This window comes from Falco punctatus (assembly GCF_963210335.1).
Source record: "Falco punctatus genome assembly, chromosome: 9".
NCBI classification, from domain to species: Eukaryota; Metazoa; Chordata; class Aves; order Falconiformes; family Falconidae; genus Falco; species Falco punctatus.
This window is the reverse complement of record NC_137589.1, coordinates 53896819-53911377: the sequence shown is the minus strand read 5'-3', so window position 1 is coordinate 53911377 and position 14559 is coordinate 53896819. Positions and strand designations below refer to the sequence as shown.

Genomic DNA, 14559 nt, shown 5'->3' with positions numbered 1-14559 from the left:
GCTCTCTGCAGAAAGATGACACTCTCACGCTGCTGCTTTGCAGCTGCTGGCGTGAGCCGGCCTTGGCTGAAGGCTGTTCCGTGCCCCTTTGTGGCTCAGAGCAGGTAAAGGTGCAGTTCAGGGCTGAAATGCTGCTGGCTAAAGTGACGCTACAGCTCTGCAACACTGAAGTGACCAACAGCATCCCCTGTCCTTTGCTCTCTGGCACCGAGGACTCCAGCCTAACACCATGAACTCTCACTCTGGTGCTTGAGTAAGTATCTAAAAGAATGCATTACTTCTCTTTAAATCCTCGTTCTATCTTGTTGAACACTAATGAAGCAATTAGCACACTGTGTGTACCTTGAAAAGCGTTAACAAAAGGGAAGGTACCTACCAGAGCTATCAAGTAACAGCCCTAAGCAGTACTGAACTCCCTTAGATGGGCTCTGGCTTTACTTTCACTCCCCACAGCCACCTGGCGCCAAGGTGCCATCTCCTCCGCAGCTCTTCACCCTCAGATCTCCACTCACACTCACAGTTCCCCTGTGGCAGAAAGCGTTAATGGTTACAGGTAAAGTGGGGCTTCAGGGCTGTCACACCACCTCCCTCCCAGTCAGAGCAGCTCACCTCAGCTTTCAGAAGGTAATAAAGCCCTTCTCCCTTCTACTTTAAGACCACTTTGCTCCAGCCAGCTAGTTCAAACCAAAGCCTCCAGGGCAAGTAAAAATAGATCAAACAAGTATGTTAGAATATTACTATCACTTAAGCTTACAAGGAAGAAACCAAAAGCCCTCAAAGCAAGATAATCTAATTTTCTCACTCCAGTCTCTTAAAACCATTGAGATTAAAAAGGTTCTGACTGGTAAAGCAATCAGGTGTCTCTTTAGGAGAGAACTGGTACCTTACTAGCTCACAGCTACATTGAAATTTGATTTCTTACCTTAGAAAAGTCCATCTAGATTTCAGGCTTTATTGTAAGCAATCATCACTGACCTTTTCTTGTCTCCATCACACATAAAGCCTGAGAACCTTAAGAGTTTGTTGATCTACTTCAGCGAGCTGCAAGAGCACAAAGCAACATCGCTGCAGACAGTGTCTTCTAGCTTGAACCTGCGCTTACTCCCCTGCTGCTGCAACAGGCAGAGTAGCAGCTTCGAATCTGCACAGAGTAATCCACGCGCATGGTCCACATCATCGTGTGCAGAATCATTTCTGAGGAGTATTTTATAGTGATGCTCATTTGAAACCTCCTACGAGTTCCCCAACATGACAGTAAGAGAAAGGGAGTGGGTGTGGGGAAGCCGAGGGAGTCAGCCTTTGATGACAATCCCTTCAAACACTATCTGGATCGTCACTCACAAGGCACAACTCGCACCACGTTAGCTGGGACCTCAGCCCAGCAGAACTACTGCACAGCAGATGCAGAATCGGTGCTGAAGGATGCTATGTCCAGTACACACCCATGAACCCAGCTGCTGTCTATAAAGGTTTTAATATCAGTATAAATAGGGCACAGTTACAAAAAACTGCAAGACTGGAACAATGGAATTTTGACTTAAAAACCTGGAGCGAGGCCTTGCTCTTCAGAAACACACACAACACACAGACTGCAGGGTGAAGGGAAGGCGTGAGCACACATACACCATCTTGCCTTGAACCATTCAGTACAAAAATAGCAGTAGAAAGATGGTCTCTGAATTGCTGGCTGATCCCTTGGTCGTGCCTTAACTGGACTCTGACTGTGAGGGAGAGGCAGATTGCACCTTGTGTTAAGAGCAGAATTAATGCCCAGCAGAAAGTTTGTCTCCTCTCTCCATCCAGCCACAGCTTCCCCAGCTGAGGTACAAGCTATAAAAATAAAGGTTTTGACTGTTCAGCACTTGTACCAGCCAGGGTGCTCTAGCAGACGGAGCGAGCAGGCTGTGCATGCGGGCTGAGCGCTGAAGAGCCGCCCTCAGCTCTCCTTACATTCACTCTGCTGCTGGGCTGCAAGAGTTCACCGGGATCTCGTGGCTGATGTTACAGCTCTGTTTACACCCCTGCCCGCACCAGGCCTCCCTCCCCTCCCCAGTCCTCGTTACGCGCTCTGCCAAAGGTGACGCCTTCTGTGGTGGACGTGAATCGTTCTGCTGCGAGTCTTGAAAAGGGAGGCAGGGGCAGGACAGAATCTATCTCTGCACGTGCCGGACAAAGGCCTGCACAAGCTGAAACAAAGGCTCCTGCCCCTCTGGACCCAGCTTGGAGGCAGACTTTCCTTGGGGAGAGGGAAGAACCCCGCTGGCAGGTGAAGAGGGACCACCACGGCGGAAGTAACGGGACAGGCTGGAGAGCAGCGTACTCTGAAATTAGAAGCACGTAACAAGTTAGCTTCTTTCAAATGCACGCCCCTCTCCCTCCCCAGACAAGGCGCCAGTGGCACAGGGACGGGCACCAGTATGCGCAGCCCAAGACGCCTACAGCGGCCGACTCACGCTGGGGAATGGGCTCTCCCGAGCAGCCAAAGCCAAACGACCTTCTCCCGCAAGACACACTCACACTGAGCAGCGGGAAAGGGGGGTGGTACAAGCTGCTTACCAGCTCAGAGCTGAGCTCCTGTTTCATCCGCTGCTTATCACGGGGATGCACAGCTGGGTCCCTCAAGTACCGAACAGCCTGGGAGATGAGCAGGTAGAAACAGTTTTCCATTGTAAACATGAGCAGAGACCTGTGCAAAGAAGCACACATCAGCAGGAGCCAAAAAGGTCAGCATACTCTAGTTTCAAGGTCAAATACTCTTAGAAAAACTTCACACGCAGGCTGCATACAAGAGAACACTGTTACTCTTCACATTCTGCTTGGGCAGCGATACCCAAAAGCTGGTCTGCAGAGTACCAAGCCCCGGCAGGCCATCAGGGAAGCCTGATTTAAAAGTACTGGTAAATAAGCATCAAAAACTCTACCTGCATCTTCAGTGGTTGACTTAGGACAGGATGGCTTCACACACCCTCCCCCCCAAAATCCCTGCTTGCTTTGGAGAGCTTCTGATGGGCTATTCAAACTCCTTGGATTCAGGAAGAGCAGCTCTGAAGCTACACAAATGCCTCTAAACCTACGTTCAGATCTGAGGAGCATTCAGTTCCGCTCCTTGGCCACAACTATATCAAAGAGCTAGAAACTTACTTGAGGGTTTTGGTTCCCTCTTGCATATTCAGCCCTGCAGCCTGAGGGAAAGGTTCCTTCTTCTTATCCAGCTTGGAGGGGAAAAAAAAAAAAAAAAAAAAAAGGCATTAGAGACAGGAGATACACAAGAAGAAATACTCCTGCTCTTCAAAGTACCAGTTGAATGAGTGCTCTGGGATCACTGCAGCTGCTGTGCAATCCCAGACAGAGAAATGGCCAGTACCTCTCCCAGCATGTTAAGGGCCACATTGACTGTGGCAAGGAGTGTCCCAAAGGAAGGTGCAACATCTGAATCAAAGGCTGGTGTGGTGAAACTCAAAACGAAGAGCACGTTGTATTCAGCAAGGTCCAGCGACTGTGGAGAAATGGAAAGAGGAGTGAGTGACCCCAGAGGCAATGAGTATGCTACTGTCATAGTAACAGGAATACCTAGTCCCTTCTATCACACTTTTCGTATGAAGAAGTAGAAGCACTGAGATAATTTCCCAAAGCTCAGGTATAGAGATGGAGCAGCAGAGAGCATTCTGTACAGTACTGTACAGCTCCTCTCACATGAATGAGCCTTCTCCAACTCCCAAGCTGTGCAGCTTGCCACCAAGTGGCAAGCTAAAGCAAAGACTGTTCCCAGATTGTTTTCAAACACCCAGGCTTATGTACCTAGAGGAAAAGGAAGTTAACTATCCAAAAGTAAGCAGCAAGACACTGCCAGAATCAAGGATTAAAAACTTTCCTTTTTGGAACCTGGAGAGCAGCCACTAGGTCACACTGACACAGAAAGATAACAAGAGGATGTCTCTTCTGAAGAGTGGCATACTGAGGATACAAACCTAGCGGGGTTATTAGTCTGCTCAGTAAGGTTACACATGCACAGCACAGTGCAGATCACACAAAAGCTCAGCCAAGCCTTTCTTTCAGGATCAGGGGAATTCCCTGTGTCCTGCCATCCTGCTCTGCGCAGTGGGACAGCAGACAGCTGTATGGTGGGGTCGCTGTCACAAGCAGGACAGACTGTGCCTCAAGTGAACCTCACTTGAGAAGCTGGAAACTCCCCCCTTCAGGAAGCATCTCTCCTCTTTCCCTACCTGATCAAGGAGGATCTGGCAGACATCGGGGGTGAAATGGCGCAGGGCAGCAAGAGATTTGCTGAGGATTTTCAAGAGGCTGTACTGCACTGTAAGCAGCGCTTTCTGCTCTGCTGCCTCTGACTCAGGACTGGGATGTTTGGAGGAGGCTTGGGGATTACGCTGCACCCGTGGAGTCACACTTGATGGAAGGGAATCACCATTTTTTGTCTGTGGAAAAAGAAAAAAGAAAATCTTGAATACAGACATGATTACTTTGCACTAAGACCAATACTTTGAGGGGGAAAAAATGCTATGAACAAAAGGAATGAGAAAATACGGCACCCAAAGTCTGTCACCTGCTAGAAGCAGGAGAATCTACACTAGTGTGCATCAGGGGAGGCACTGCATTGCAGGGAGGCAGTTGCAGAGGCTACTTAGATTCCACATTTCAGAAAAAGAATCCCTAATCAACACACCAGCAATGCTGAAATAACAGTTGCAATGCATCATCTCCCCCTCATGAATCTAAGGATTCCCCAAGAACAAGAGTGCTCTCAAAAAAAAATTAAATCAGATCAAGGACACCAGGTCAACAGTGGCTTAATTAATGGTACTACAGCAATGCAGCCTTCTTGCTGCAGCATAGGCAGCTGTAAAGTGGTAACAGCAATACTCAAACACAGGCTGCTGCTTCTGTAGGACTGGCTTTACACAGGCCAGAGTTTTTAGAGTCCAGACTACTCTTTGCACATTTTTTTGCTGTGGAGAAATGCAAATTCTAACTATTGATGACTGTCAATAATCACCACTAGGACAATCAAGTCAATATCCAAGAGCCTGGACATTAAATTATATTTGCCTTTTAATAGGGAGCATGGACATGCAACACTCCTAACTTACAGTTTGGTTTAGAATCCCCATCCTCACCTGCAGGTAGTGCTGGAGCATTTTGCGGCTGTGCAGGAGGGAGGTACAGGCCTGACACAGGTAACACAGATTCACCTGAAATAAATAAGGTGAAGGAGAAATCTCTTAAAAAATTCTCAAACCCCATCTGTTCACTATCATTGGTGGAAGCTAGAAAATCCAGTTAAACAGAACCCATTGATCATCAAGGATCAGTGCAGTCTCTTGATTTCCCAGTATTTTCTTGGAGTCACGTGGCACCGAGAACTGAGAGTAAGCCACTGAAATCCCCAAGTTACTTCTCCAAGCTATCATTTCTCTGTCCCCAATCACGTTTCCTCACTTGATTCAGACAAGGTACTGACAGAACAAACATTTAAATGACCTCAGCAGTAGTTCCTATTAACAGATCAATAATAAAAAGGTGACGCAGTACCATTTTCTCTTAACACATCCAAATCCCTGTGCTCCAAAGTATTATCCACAGCAATATCCTGATTCCTACCTGCATGTCCCTCATAAGCTGTGGCAGGTGGAAATGCCACTCCTTTGTGAAATTGGAGAGCTGAAGAATGAAGCCAACAGTGTGATCGGCCTCTTCCAGACAGGCCAAGCTCTGTACTGTCCGTACTGCATTCAGGCACTGGAAAGCAGAGAGAAGTAAATCAGGGCAATGGCAGGTAAATCACAAAAATCCCTTTCCCTCCTCTAGAAGAAAAAGCTGAATATGCCGAGGATCTGCCCTTAGGGACAGAAAATGCATTCAAGAAAGCTGCCACACAGCACATGCGTCAGACATGGAGAACTTTATATTGTTAGTCAGAGGTCAATGCATTTCACAAACTGTGCTGCCATACAAGACTATCTGTCCTAGGGAGCATGCTTACAAACAGGTAATTCAGCACCTATGTACTAACAGGACTCTTCAGCACATCTGCACTGACACAATCCAGCCAGTACAGGTATTTCAGTACTGCAAGACAAGAGGGCTTGCTGACCTGAATGGTGACTGAACCCTGACCACAGCATTTTCATTCTTTGAGCAAGGCTGAGCTGAAGCCACCTCCAAGAACAGCTCTCATACTTTTCTTTCCACAGCAAACAGCCACAAGGTAAGTTCTCATCAAACTCTCTGCTACTGTGTTGAGTAGGCATATTAAACACTTGTAGCAAAGTTATAACCCCGAGAGAGAAAAGGATGAACAGATGATGACTGCCCGGCTCTAACAGGTATCGTAACAATCGTCCCTGACTGACCACAGCATGGCTTGTACTTCTATCCTCCTTCTCACACTACTGAATTATTTCCACTGTAAAACTTTCTGAGGCAGGAGCCTCTTTTCAATGCTTCTGCACTTCCTGACCTGTTTCCGCTGCTACTGCAACACGGAAGCCAAGTGAACCATCACAGAGAAAGTATGTGATATACCTGAAGAATCCTCTCTTGATGAACACCGACGAAGTCCAGTGCTTCTGTCAGGAAGTTGTATCTAAGTGTTTTAAGAAGGCGTTCCATCAGCGACATGGAGAGACGATAGACCCCAGGCCAAGAGGGGGCATCCAGAGACTTTCGAGATGAAGCAGATGTCTGAACAAATCAGATACAAAAGTAAATGACTTACTTACTCTGCCACCCAGTGTGGCACAGGCCACAAACCCTCTATTCAGTTTTGGAAGTCTCCAGTCCCCAGGGGTGGCTGCTGTCCTCCCTGGCTGGGATGGCTCTGCTCCAACCACAGCCCGCACGGCAGGGGATGGCAAGGTCCCCTGGCACATTCCCTCACAAAAGGAAGCAGAACCCACCTGAATAGCTCCATTAGTGCTGAGCTGGTACACGCTCAAGAGGGGCAGGCAGACACTCTGTGTGACACCAGCTCCAGCCACTGCTGCTGCTCCCTACAAGACAGAAAACAAACTACTGTTAAAATCTGCAGGTGTGGCTGCTCTCTGAGACTGAAGAGACTTATTTTGCATTACACTTTCATCTACACACACCTCTATGTTGTTAACAATGCAATATCAAGAAAAGCAACACTGTTCTTCCAGTAAAATTTAACCTGCGTACCTGTGCTATGAATTCCATTTCAATACCACTTGGCTTGGTACATACGTAATCTTTGAAAAGGACTGGCTTTGGAAAGACCTTGCTTTCACCTAAAACCCCAAACAAGCTGAACTTGTAACAGATAAATAACACTTTGTTGCAACTAATGAGAAAGCAGGTTCCAACACTTAAGGTTGTTTTAACAAGGGGGAGATAATGTGCATTGCAGAGGAATACACTGAGTGAAAGCACCAGCTCTAAATTATGGGTCTGCTCTGGCTGGCTCAGCAATTCCATCCAAGACATCCCATTGTCGAGAACCAGGCAAACTAAGCAGGCGTACATACAGGGCCTACTGCTTGCCAGCCTCTAAAAAAACCCTTTAGCTACAGATGAGTGTTCAGCTGCACTGCAGCCAGAATAATGAGATATACAGTTCCTATTAAAAACATATAGCTATATGCTTTCATTTCTCTGCATGTCTCACCTGTTGAGTCCTTGCTAAGGTCAGCAGTAGATGTAAGGAGGCCTCTGTAAAGTGAAGGTTTTGTTTAACTCTCAGGCTGATCTCCAATGCAGCAAAGATAGTAGGAAGCACAGGGACTTTCCTTGTAATCTGCAGCCAATAGTCTCCATCTTCATCAACTTCACAGAGCTCTTTAGCCAGATGCAGACCCAGAACACACACCTGTAGTGACAAGGAAAGGAGAACGAGGTATAGGCTTAACATGGGTACCAAGAAAATCTTGAAAGCATTTACTAACACAACCGAAAGTTCAGTCATTCTCAGAACCATAAATTCAGGCACCTGGTATCCCCCACATCACACTCTGCACACTTCCTGACTGTATTCACAATGGCGACAATGTTTTTTAGGACAGATCTGAAAGAGAGGCAGCAACAGCCAACTTCCCAGATTGATGCATGCCAAAAAGACACGGAGTAGTTCTGAAATAGAAACTGCTGAAAACTTCCTTTGAAGGCAGGAGGCTGCAAGGGAAAGTTGTTCCAAACATACATGGAACTTCCATCTGGAAACAAGAAACATGGCTACAAAGCAGACAAACAGGCCCTTTACCCCATCTCGCTGGTCTTTGTGTTTAACTCGGGAGACATCATCTGTTTCCATGCTGTCCTTGTCATCTGTAGCATCTCCCAAGGTCAGGCTGTGTCGAGTTTGATCAAAGAGTGCAATGACCTCATCTTGGAGTGTTTCACACACACAAAACACCAGCTGGGAGTACTGGGGGATCTCATTCACTGTGACACACAGAGAACAGACAACAGTTAACACACAATCCTTGTACTTGGGTTTCCAGTTTAACTGATAACATCACTGGGCCACATTTCTCGGAGTTATTACTTGTTCTGTTTACATTTCAAAACCTACATAACAGAATGTGAGGAACTATGACTAAGTCAGATGGTTAAGTCTAGGAGGACATAATAAGGGATTAGATGGTCATCTGGATAGCAAAACCATGTAGTTTTACCAAGAAGTTGTATAAACTTATGATATCTCAATGCACAAATCAAGCACTGCTGTGGACAAATTATTCCATAACTGCACACTACAGCATCTCCTACGCATTTCTCCAGACTTCTGGTACTGGCCTGTACAGATTGGGTGCAGTCTATGCTCTGTGAGTCCATATAAATAATACATTCTCATCAACACCATTATAATAAATTACACTACCTTTTACCAGCATGACTGGAAACTCAAATTCAACAGCAAAGAAAGACATTAAAAAAAAAACCAACCCTCCACTTTCTAGTTATTTTCCAAAATATATGGGCTTGCAGGGCCCATGCAGTGGAACAAGGAATACACAGAACGGTAACCTGATACGATTCTCACCACCACAGTTGCCTTTGTATGTGTTGTACAGAGAAATACTGCCCAAATTCCACTGAGGGTCTTCAATTGTTACTGCAATGCAAGGTGTCCCACAAGTGACAGGAGTAATGCTTGTTTCTCTGGTTTGTAACAAAATGTACCCTCAGAAGACTTTCTTGTGTTTGGGTCTTTTGTTATCTCTAAATAGAAATTCATGTCAAAATCTAAGCTCTACAGTTGCTCCATGAGATGGCATCACTAGAGTGTTCCTCCCACACCTGCTGAGCTATTTTCGAAACCACACAGGAACCCTATCTTGTCTTTATCAAACTCAGAGGTTATTGTTGGGGAAAGGGAAGGGAAGGGAAGACACAGACATGCTGCGAATGATAAATCTCATCTCTTTCTAAAACGAGCTAAAACAAGTGAGAAAAAAGTAGGGAAGTCCCACAGATTGGTGACGACATTCAGCATCCTGTACTACTACTAACACCATATGCATTTTTATCTTGGAAACACTAGAGTGATAGGGTGTATTCAGCCATGGCAGCCCTGCTCTTGACACTTGTACACACACCAACTCACCTTTCATCTCCTTCATCTGCAGAACAGTGATAAGAGCTGAGAACACTTTGGCTTTGGTTTTCTCCATCATCTGCTGATCTGCCTGTAGTACTCCCTCCAGAATCTGCGTCAAGGAGTTTATGATTTTATCCACAGAACCCAACTCGCTGACAACAAAAAGGGAGAGCTCTTCAGATTAGACAAAGATCCCTCAATAAATATATTGGCTTGACTGAGCTCTATGGATCATAAATTATATGAGCCACACAAATAATAGCAGTTCTTCCGTGTAAAGTTTAAGTCACCACCTGGATCTCACTAAAGACATTCCACAGTACAGTGAGAATGCAGGACTATCACAAAAGCTTTTTTGATACACTCTTCGCCAGTAAGCAGGAAGCCAAACCATAAATGTATTGCTACAAGAGACTTCAGCCACAACCTACAGACATTTGCCATCCCAAAAGAGAATTGCACGATAAGGCTTCAGTTTCCTCCCCAAATCACTAAGGGAATCTCACTAAAGCAAAACACTTAAACATAATCTCCCAAGTTTTTATATTTAGCAGTGACTAGTAATTATCCAAACAAAATACCTACCTCTTCCACTGTTTGAGCAGGATCAGAAGAAGGGTACATAGCATAGACCCCAGCTGCAGACAGGATACTGACATGGGAACTAGAAGCTAAGAAGAAATACTACAAGAGTTACAGCTGCAAACAGTCACATCTAAGAAGACTTAAGAAATCCGCAAGCACTCAAGAGCCCAAGCACCGCCACCAATTTGAATCATAGAATCATTTACGTTGGAAAAGACCTTTAAGATCATCGAGTCCAACCGTAAATGACCAGGTTTGCTCTTTAGCAGCTAGCAGCATCAAAGGGAACCCTCTGCAGGCTCACTCAGTGATGACAGGAATGACACATGCAAAATAAACATCTATAAGAAGCTCATCAGTTCAGGGAGAGAGAGGCTTTGTTTCAGCCCAGTTTCACAAGATCTAAAAAAAACTATGATGGCAAGCAGCTCAAGAAAGAGAACTCCTAGTAGTACAAAGATGATGAGCAACTGGGAAATTAAAGAACTGACAGGAAGCACCACCTACCAAAACCTTGGTGCCATTTAGCACATCCAGAAACAACTGCTGATGAACTGCAGAATCAGTCAGATGCATTATATCCGCCTAAGATCCACAAAGAGAGAAATCAATCACAACAAAAGATGCACCTTCTTAGCAGTCTAACATGAGTCTACTGTTTTAATTTGTTACTTCAAGAATTCAGCAAATTTTATAGCTGCTGAATGACGCAGTTTTACAGAAATCACTGAAGTATTACATTAACAGCTGACAAGAAGTCAGCAATGACTAATTTCCCTAATGGTGCTTCCCTGTCTCACTTGACTCAGCAAAATCTCTTCAGGATTACAGAATTGCTTAGAATTGCTATAAAAATTATTTACTACCTCCCTCCTCTGCTCGGACAGACAATACACTCATTTTGATGAAAGAGCCAAACACCATCACCTACTCCGTCTTGTACCATGCTCATGTCAACTTGTAAGCATATATACAACAAAATTCAAAGAACAAACACTGAATTCTTCATTACAGCTTAGCAGGCCCTAAGAAGTTGACATTGTATTATTCAAAATGTTAATCTCAGATTATCATGACAGATAAGAGGTAGCTCTTACATGGCCAGTAGAGATTATCAGCAGCATTCGCCAAGCTGAGATGAGCATCTGATATTCTGTCACGGAGGCACAGCTGCTACCCTCTGTCTCTGCCACATGATACGCCAGTAACTTCACATACTCTGACCAATAAGCAAAGCGCTTTTTGGTGGAGAAATTCTTCAGCATGTCTTTCAGGGACTGATCCAGTGAGCCCCTGACCAAATCAAGAGGAGAAGTTATCTTCATTTATTCTTTGGTCAGAAAACATACTTCTTCTGAAATTCAGGTAGGAAAGCCAAGGACACAGCTTGCAAATGAAGGTTATTCCACATATTAGACCTGTGCAGGGAATCCCACTTTTCGCATCAAATGTGAAGGAGAAATATAAACCCTGAAGAAAATCTACAGACTTGGGGTTTTTTTTCAGCACATATTTTAGTTAATCCTGACTTTTCAACATATTAAAGGGCAGTTGTGTTCAGGAAAACAAAATGAGTGGGAGAAAACTGCTAAATGTTATTCAGCAATCACTATAGTAGGAGTACTTAGCTTAGTTTACAATTAGTTTTAATAAATGCTGTATATTCTTATTCCAGGATACAAGGAAAACACTAACATTCTCACCTACAGGCTGCAGAAAGACTGTAACATTCTCTTTCTGCAACTGGTGACTGCAAGAATCTCAAACGCATATTTGTGATTTGTTTATAAATCACTGCTCCGCTCACATCTTCACAGGACTACATGTACTTTGTCCCACAAAGCCTGCTGGGCTATCAAGAATTAACACAAAGCATCAAGAAAAAAGTACAGGGAAGAAGGAGAGACTACCAGAGACTCACTTGACAACATAGTAGATCTCCAAACAGATGATTTTCATGATTAAGGCACAGGTATCCAAGACACTGAGCTAGAAAGAAAAAAAACAAAAGAAGAAAAATTTGAGCACCTAGTTCTGCAGGGTAAGTGGAATTCTGATTTATTGCTACCTGACCACTTGCGACTGATATTCCAGTTTTGCAGGAGACTTGTTTCTCCCACAATAGCAATAGTTATGTCATTTGACCATGGACTGGTGATAGAATGCTGTGTTCAAAGCAGCACTCTGAGTGAGAGCACAGGACTTTCATAATGAAAGGGAAAACTCCCACAGAAAGGAAGAATGAATAACAAGAACCTAATTGACTCCTCTGTGATACTAGCCAGTCTAAGCTATGCCTAAAAAACAAAGGAGTTTCTTTTGCCAAACAGCACACGACGTATAGTATGGATACACTACAGAGAGCATACCTTCCAAAGAGTAAGTGTTACCACAAATGCTAGGTAACATCTATTTTTGTTTCATATGTGAATAAAGAGCAGAGAATTTCAAAAGACAGTTCATGGCTGTACAGCCTCTGCAAAGCCAGAAAGCATTCACTTCATCTCCTGCGCCTGTGTTTAAACCACTTGACCATACTTCCTTTTAGAAAACTGCAAGCAGAGGGAAGAGACACATACATCACTTAGAAACCTTTTCTGAGAAGTACGTAACTACGTTCATTTTGTTTAGATGTAACTTACCTCTGATGATTCTGAAGGCGGAGGAAGGGTCCCAAAGAGGGGATTGGTTAAATTTTCCCAAAACTTTGGCCTAAAAGATAAATACAGAAGTAATATCAGTTATCTACCCCACCCCACGTGCCCAGCAGCACTTTGACTGTTCTAAACTCCATAGAAAATAGGCTTTAGTAAATACAAGCTTATATAGATACATTTGCTTCTGAACACGCACATAGGGGTTTCTCATCCTCTCTCCCGAAAGACTAAGTTCAAAGCCCACACACTACCTACCCCTACCAGGGCACACAAAGACTAAGATGCAATCGTCCCTGAAAAGTCTGATGAACCAAAGAAAAAGTGTTTTGGAAAAAAGGAAAGAAAACACATTTTAGAAAAACTACTCACTTTGTCCTCAGAACTAGCATGGCGCTATCTCGACGGTCCTGCCACAAGGCATGCAGGAAGGCAATGGCAGCCCGGTGCAAGAGGGGAGGGCACCAATACCTCTCCTGTTGTTTGGAGTCTATCAGCTCTAAGACTACTTGGAGGCAACTCCACTCCCCTAAGCTGAATTCCTGAAGCAAAAGGAAACTAGAGAGGTTATATTGCCACAGAACCATCTATTAAAGCAGAATGTGCTTGATTCCACTTGAACAACACACAGAGAAATAAATCTTGAGTATGTGATGCCACCATATATTTTGTATATGACTACAAGGAATGTAGTTGTAACACAGGAGAGGAAAAAATACATATTTTTCAGGGAATAAAAAACGAGCTAAGACTTAGTAAGACCAAGTGCCTTCAAAGGGTCCCAACCCAAGAAGACCTTGAACTGCAAAGCACCAGAGTGGGTATTCTGGAAAACTGGTATCGTCTGTTGTACCGCAGTCTTCAGCTTTCTTACTGACTGGCCACTGTCAAGAGTCAAGAGAGTGGACCACAGAGATCTTTGGTCTGACCCGGCAGATGTTCTTATGTTAACACAGTATGTGCCTTGAAATACTGGGGAAGGTTTCTCTTTAGTTATAGGGAAAAGTAAAACTGGGATAGCAGCACATCCATTAATTGTAAGCACAAGCCGCATTTATCTTTACATTTAGGAACTACCAGATTTTAGAGACTAGCACTGCAAGACTGCTATGAATGCTACAAGACCAGTGAGTCCTTGGGCTATTCTACCTTTGACCCATCACTGCCATCCTTCACTTCCAAGTTCAGGAACAGCTCAATGAGCCCAGGTTGTGTCTCCACTGCAACTGTGAGGAACTCCAGTATCATGACCTTAATACGCATGTCCTCAATCTTGCTCTGTAGGTGGGTGAGGAAGGCATCACGGATGGCAGCAGCATCACTACCAAGGCAGGCATAAACAGACATGGGAGCAACCTGCAGAAGGAAAGAAACATCAGAAGCAAAACCAACCAAATTCTACAGAATGCTTCTTGTCTATACAAAAGGTGATTTGTGTTTCACATTGAAGCTCCAAAATATTTGTACTGAATCTATGAACATATGTGAGGAAAGTCAGAAGTAAGTTGTTGTCAGTAAGTGAGAAGAAACCTGCACAGCAATCCAAATTTTCCTCTTTAGCAATTCTGCTCTAACCCTCGCCTACTTCTCCGGAGTTATGACAAAACTGGAAAAGACAAAGACAAAACCAGTTTTGGAATAATATTTCCTGAAATAAATAAACCAGAGATGGATTTATATGCTTTAAGAAAATTGCAAACACATTCTCAAACGTTTAGTAGCCATAAGAAGTAACTCTAAAAGGCA

At 44.3% G+C, this 14559-nt stretch overlaps 1 protein-coding gene across 1 annotated transcript in view; it reads right to left on the bottom strand.

Annotated features, from left to right (window-relative positions):
- Window positions 1–1455: 1455 nt before the first annotated feature.
- NUP188 (nucleoporin 188) overlaps window positions 1456–14559 on the bottom strand; it is a 29429-nt gene continuing 16325 nt past the window's right edge. Inside the window, exons 26-44 of the mRNA XM_080402582.1 lie at window positions 13963–14169; window positions 13186–13355; window positions 12802–12871; window positions 12081–12148; window positions 11257–11452; window positions 10667–10744; window positions 10160–10245; window positions 9581–9726; window positions 8234–8415; window positions 7643–7843; window positions 6915–7007; window positions 6541–6699; window positions 5617–5754; window positions 5133–5207; window positions 4224–4433; window positions 3365–3496; window positions 3142–3212; window positions 2557–2686; window positions 1456–2321 (exon numbers count right to left, since the gene is read on the bottom strand). Of these exons, the coding sequence (XP_080258708.1) occupies window positions 2151–2321; window positions 2557–2686; window positions 3142–3212; window positions 3365–3496; window positions 4224–4433; window positions 5133–5207; window positions 5617–5754; window positions 6541–6699; window positions 6915–7007; window positions 7643–7843; window positions 8234–8415; window positions 9581–9726; window positions 10160–10245; window positions 10667–10744; window positions 11257–11452; window positions 12081–12148; window positions 12802–12871; window positions 13186–13355; window positions 13963–14169 (2583 nt within the window). The 3' untranslated portion in view covers window positions 1456–2150. The remainder of the gene's footprint in view (window positions 2322–2556; window positions 2687–3141; window positions 3213–3364; window positions 3497–4223; window positions 4434–5132; window positions 5208–5616; window positions 5755–6540; window positions 6700–6914; window positions 7008–7642; window positions 7844–8233; window positions 8416–9580; window positions 9727–10159; window positions 10246–10666; window positions 10745–11256; window positions 11453–12080; window positions 12149–12801; window positions 12872–13185; window positions 13356–13962; window positions 14170–14559) is intronic.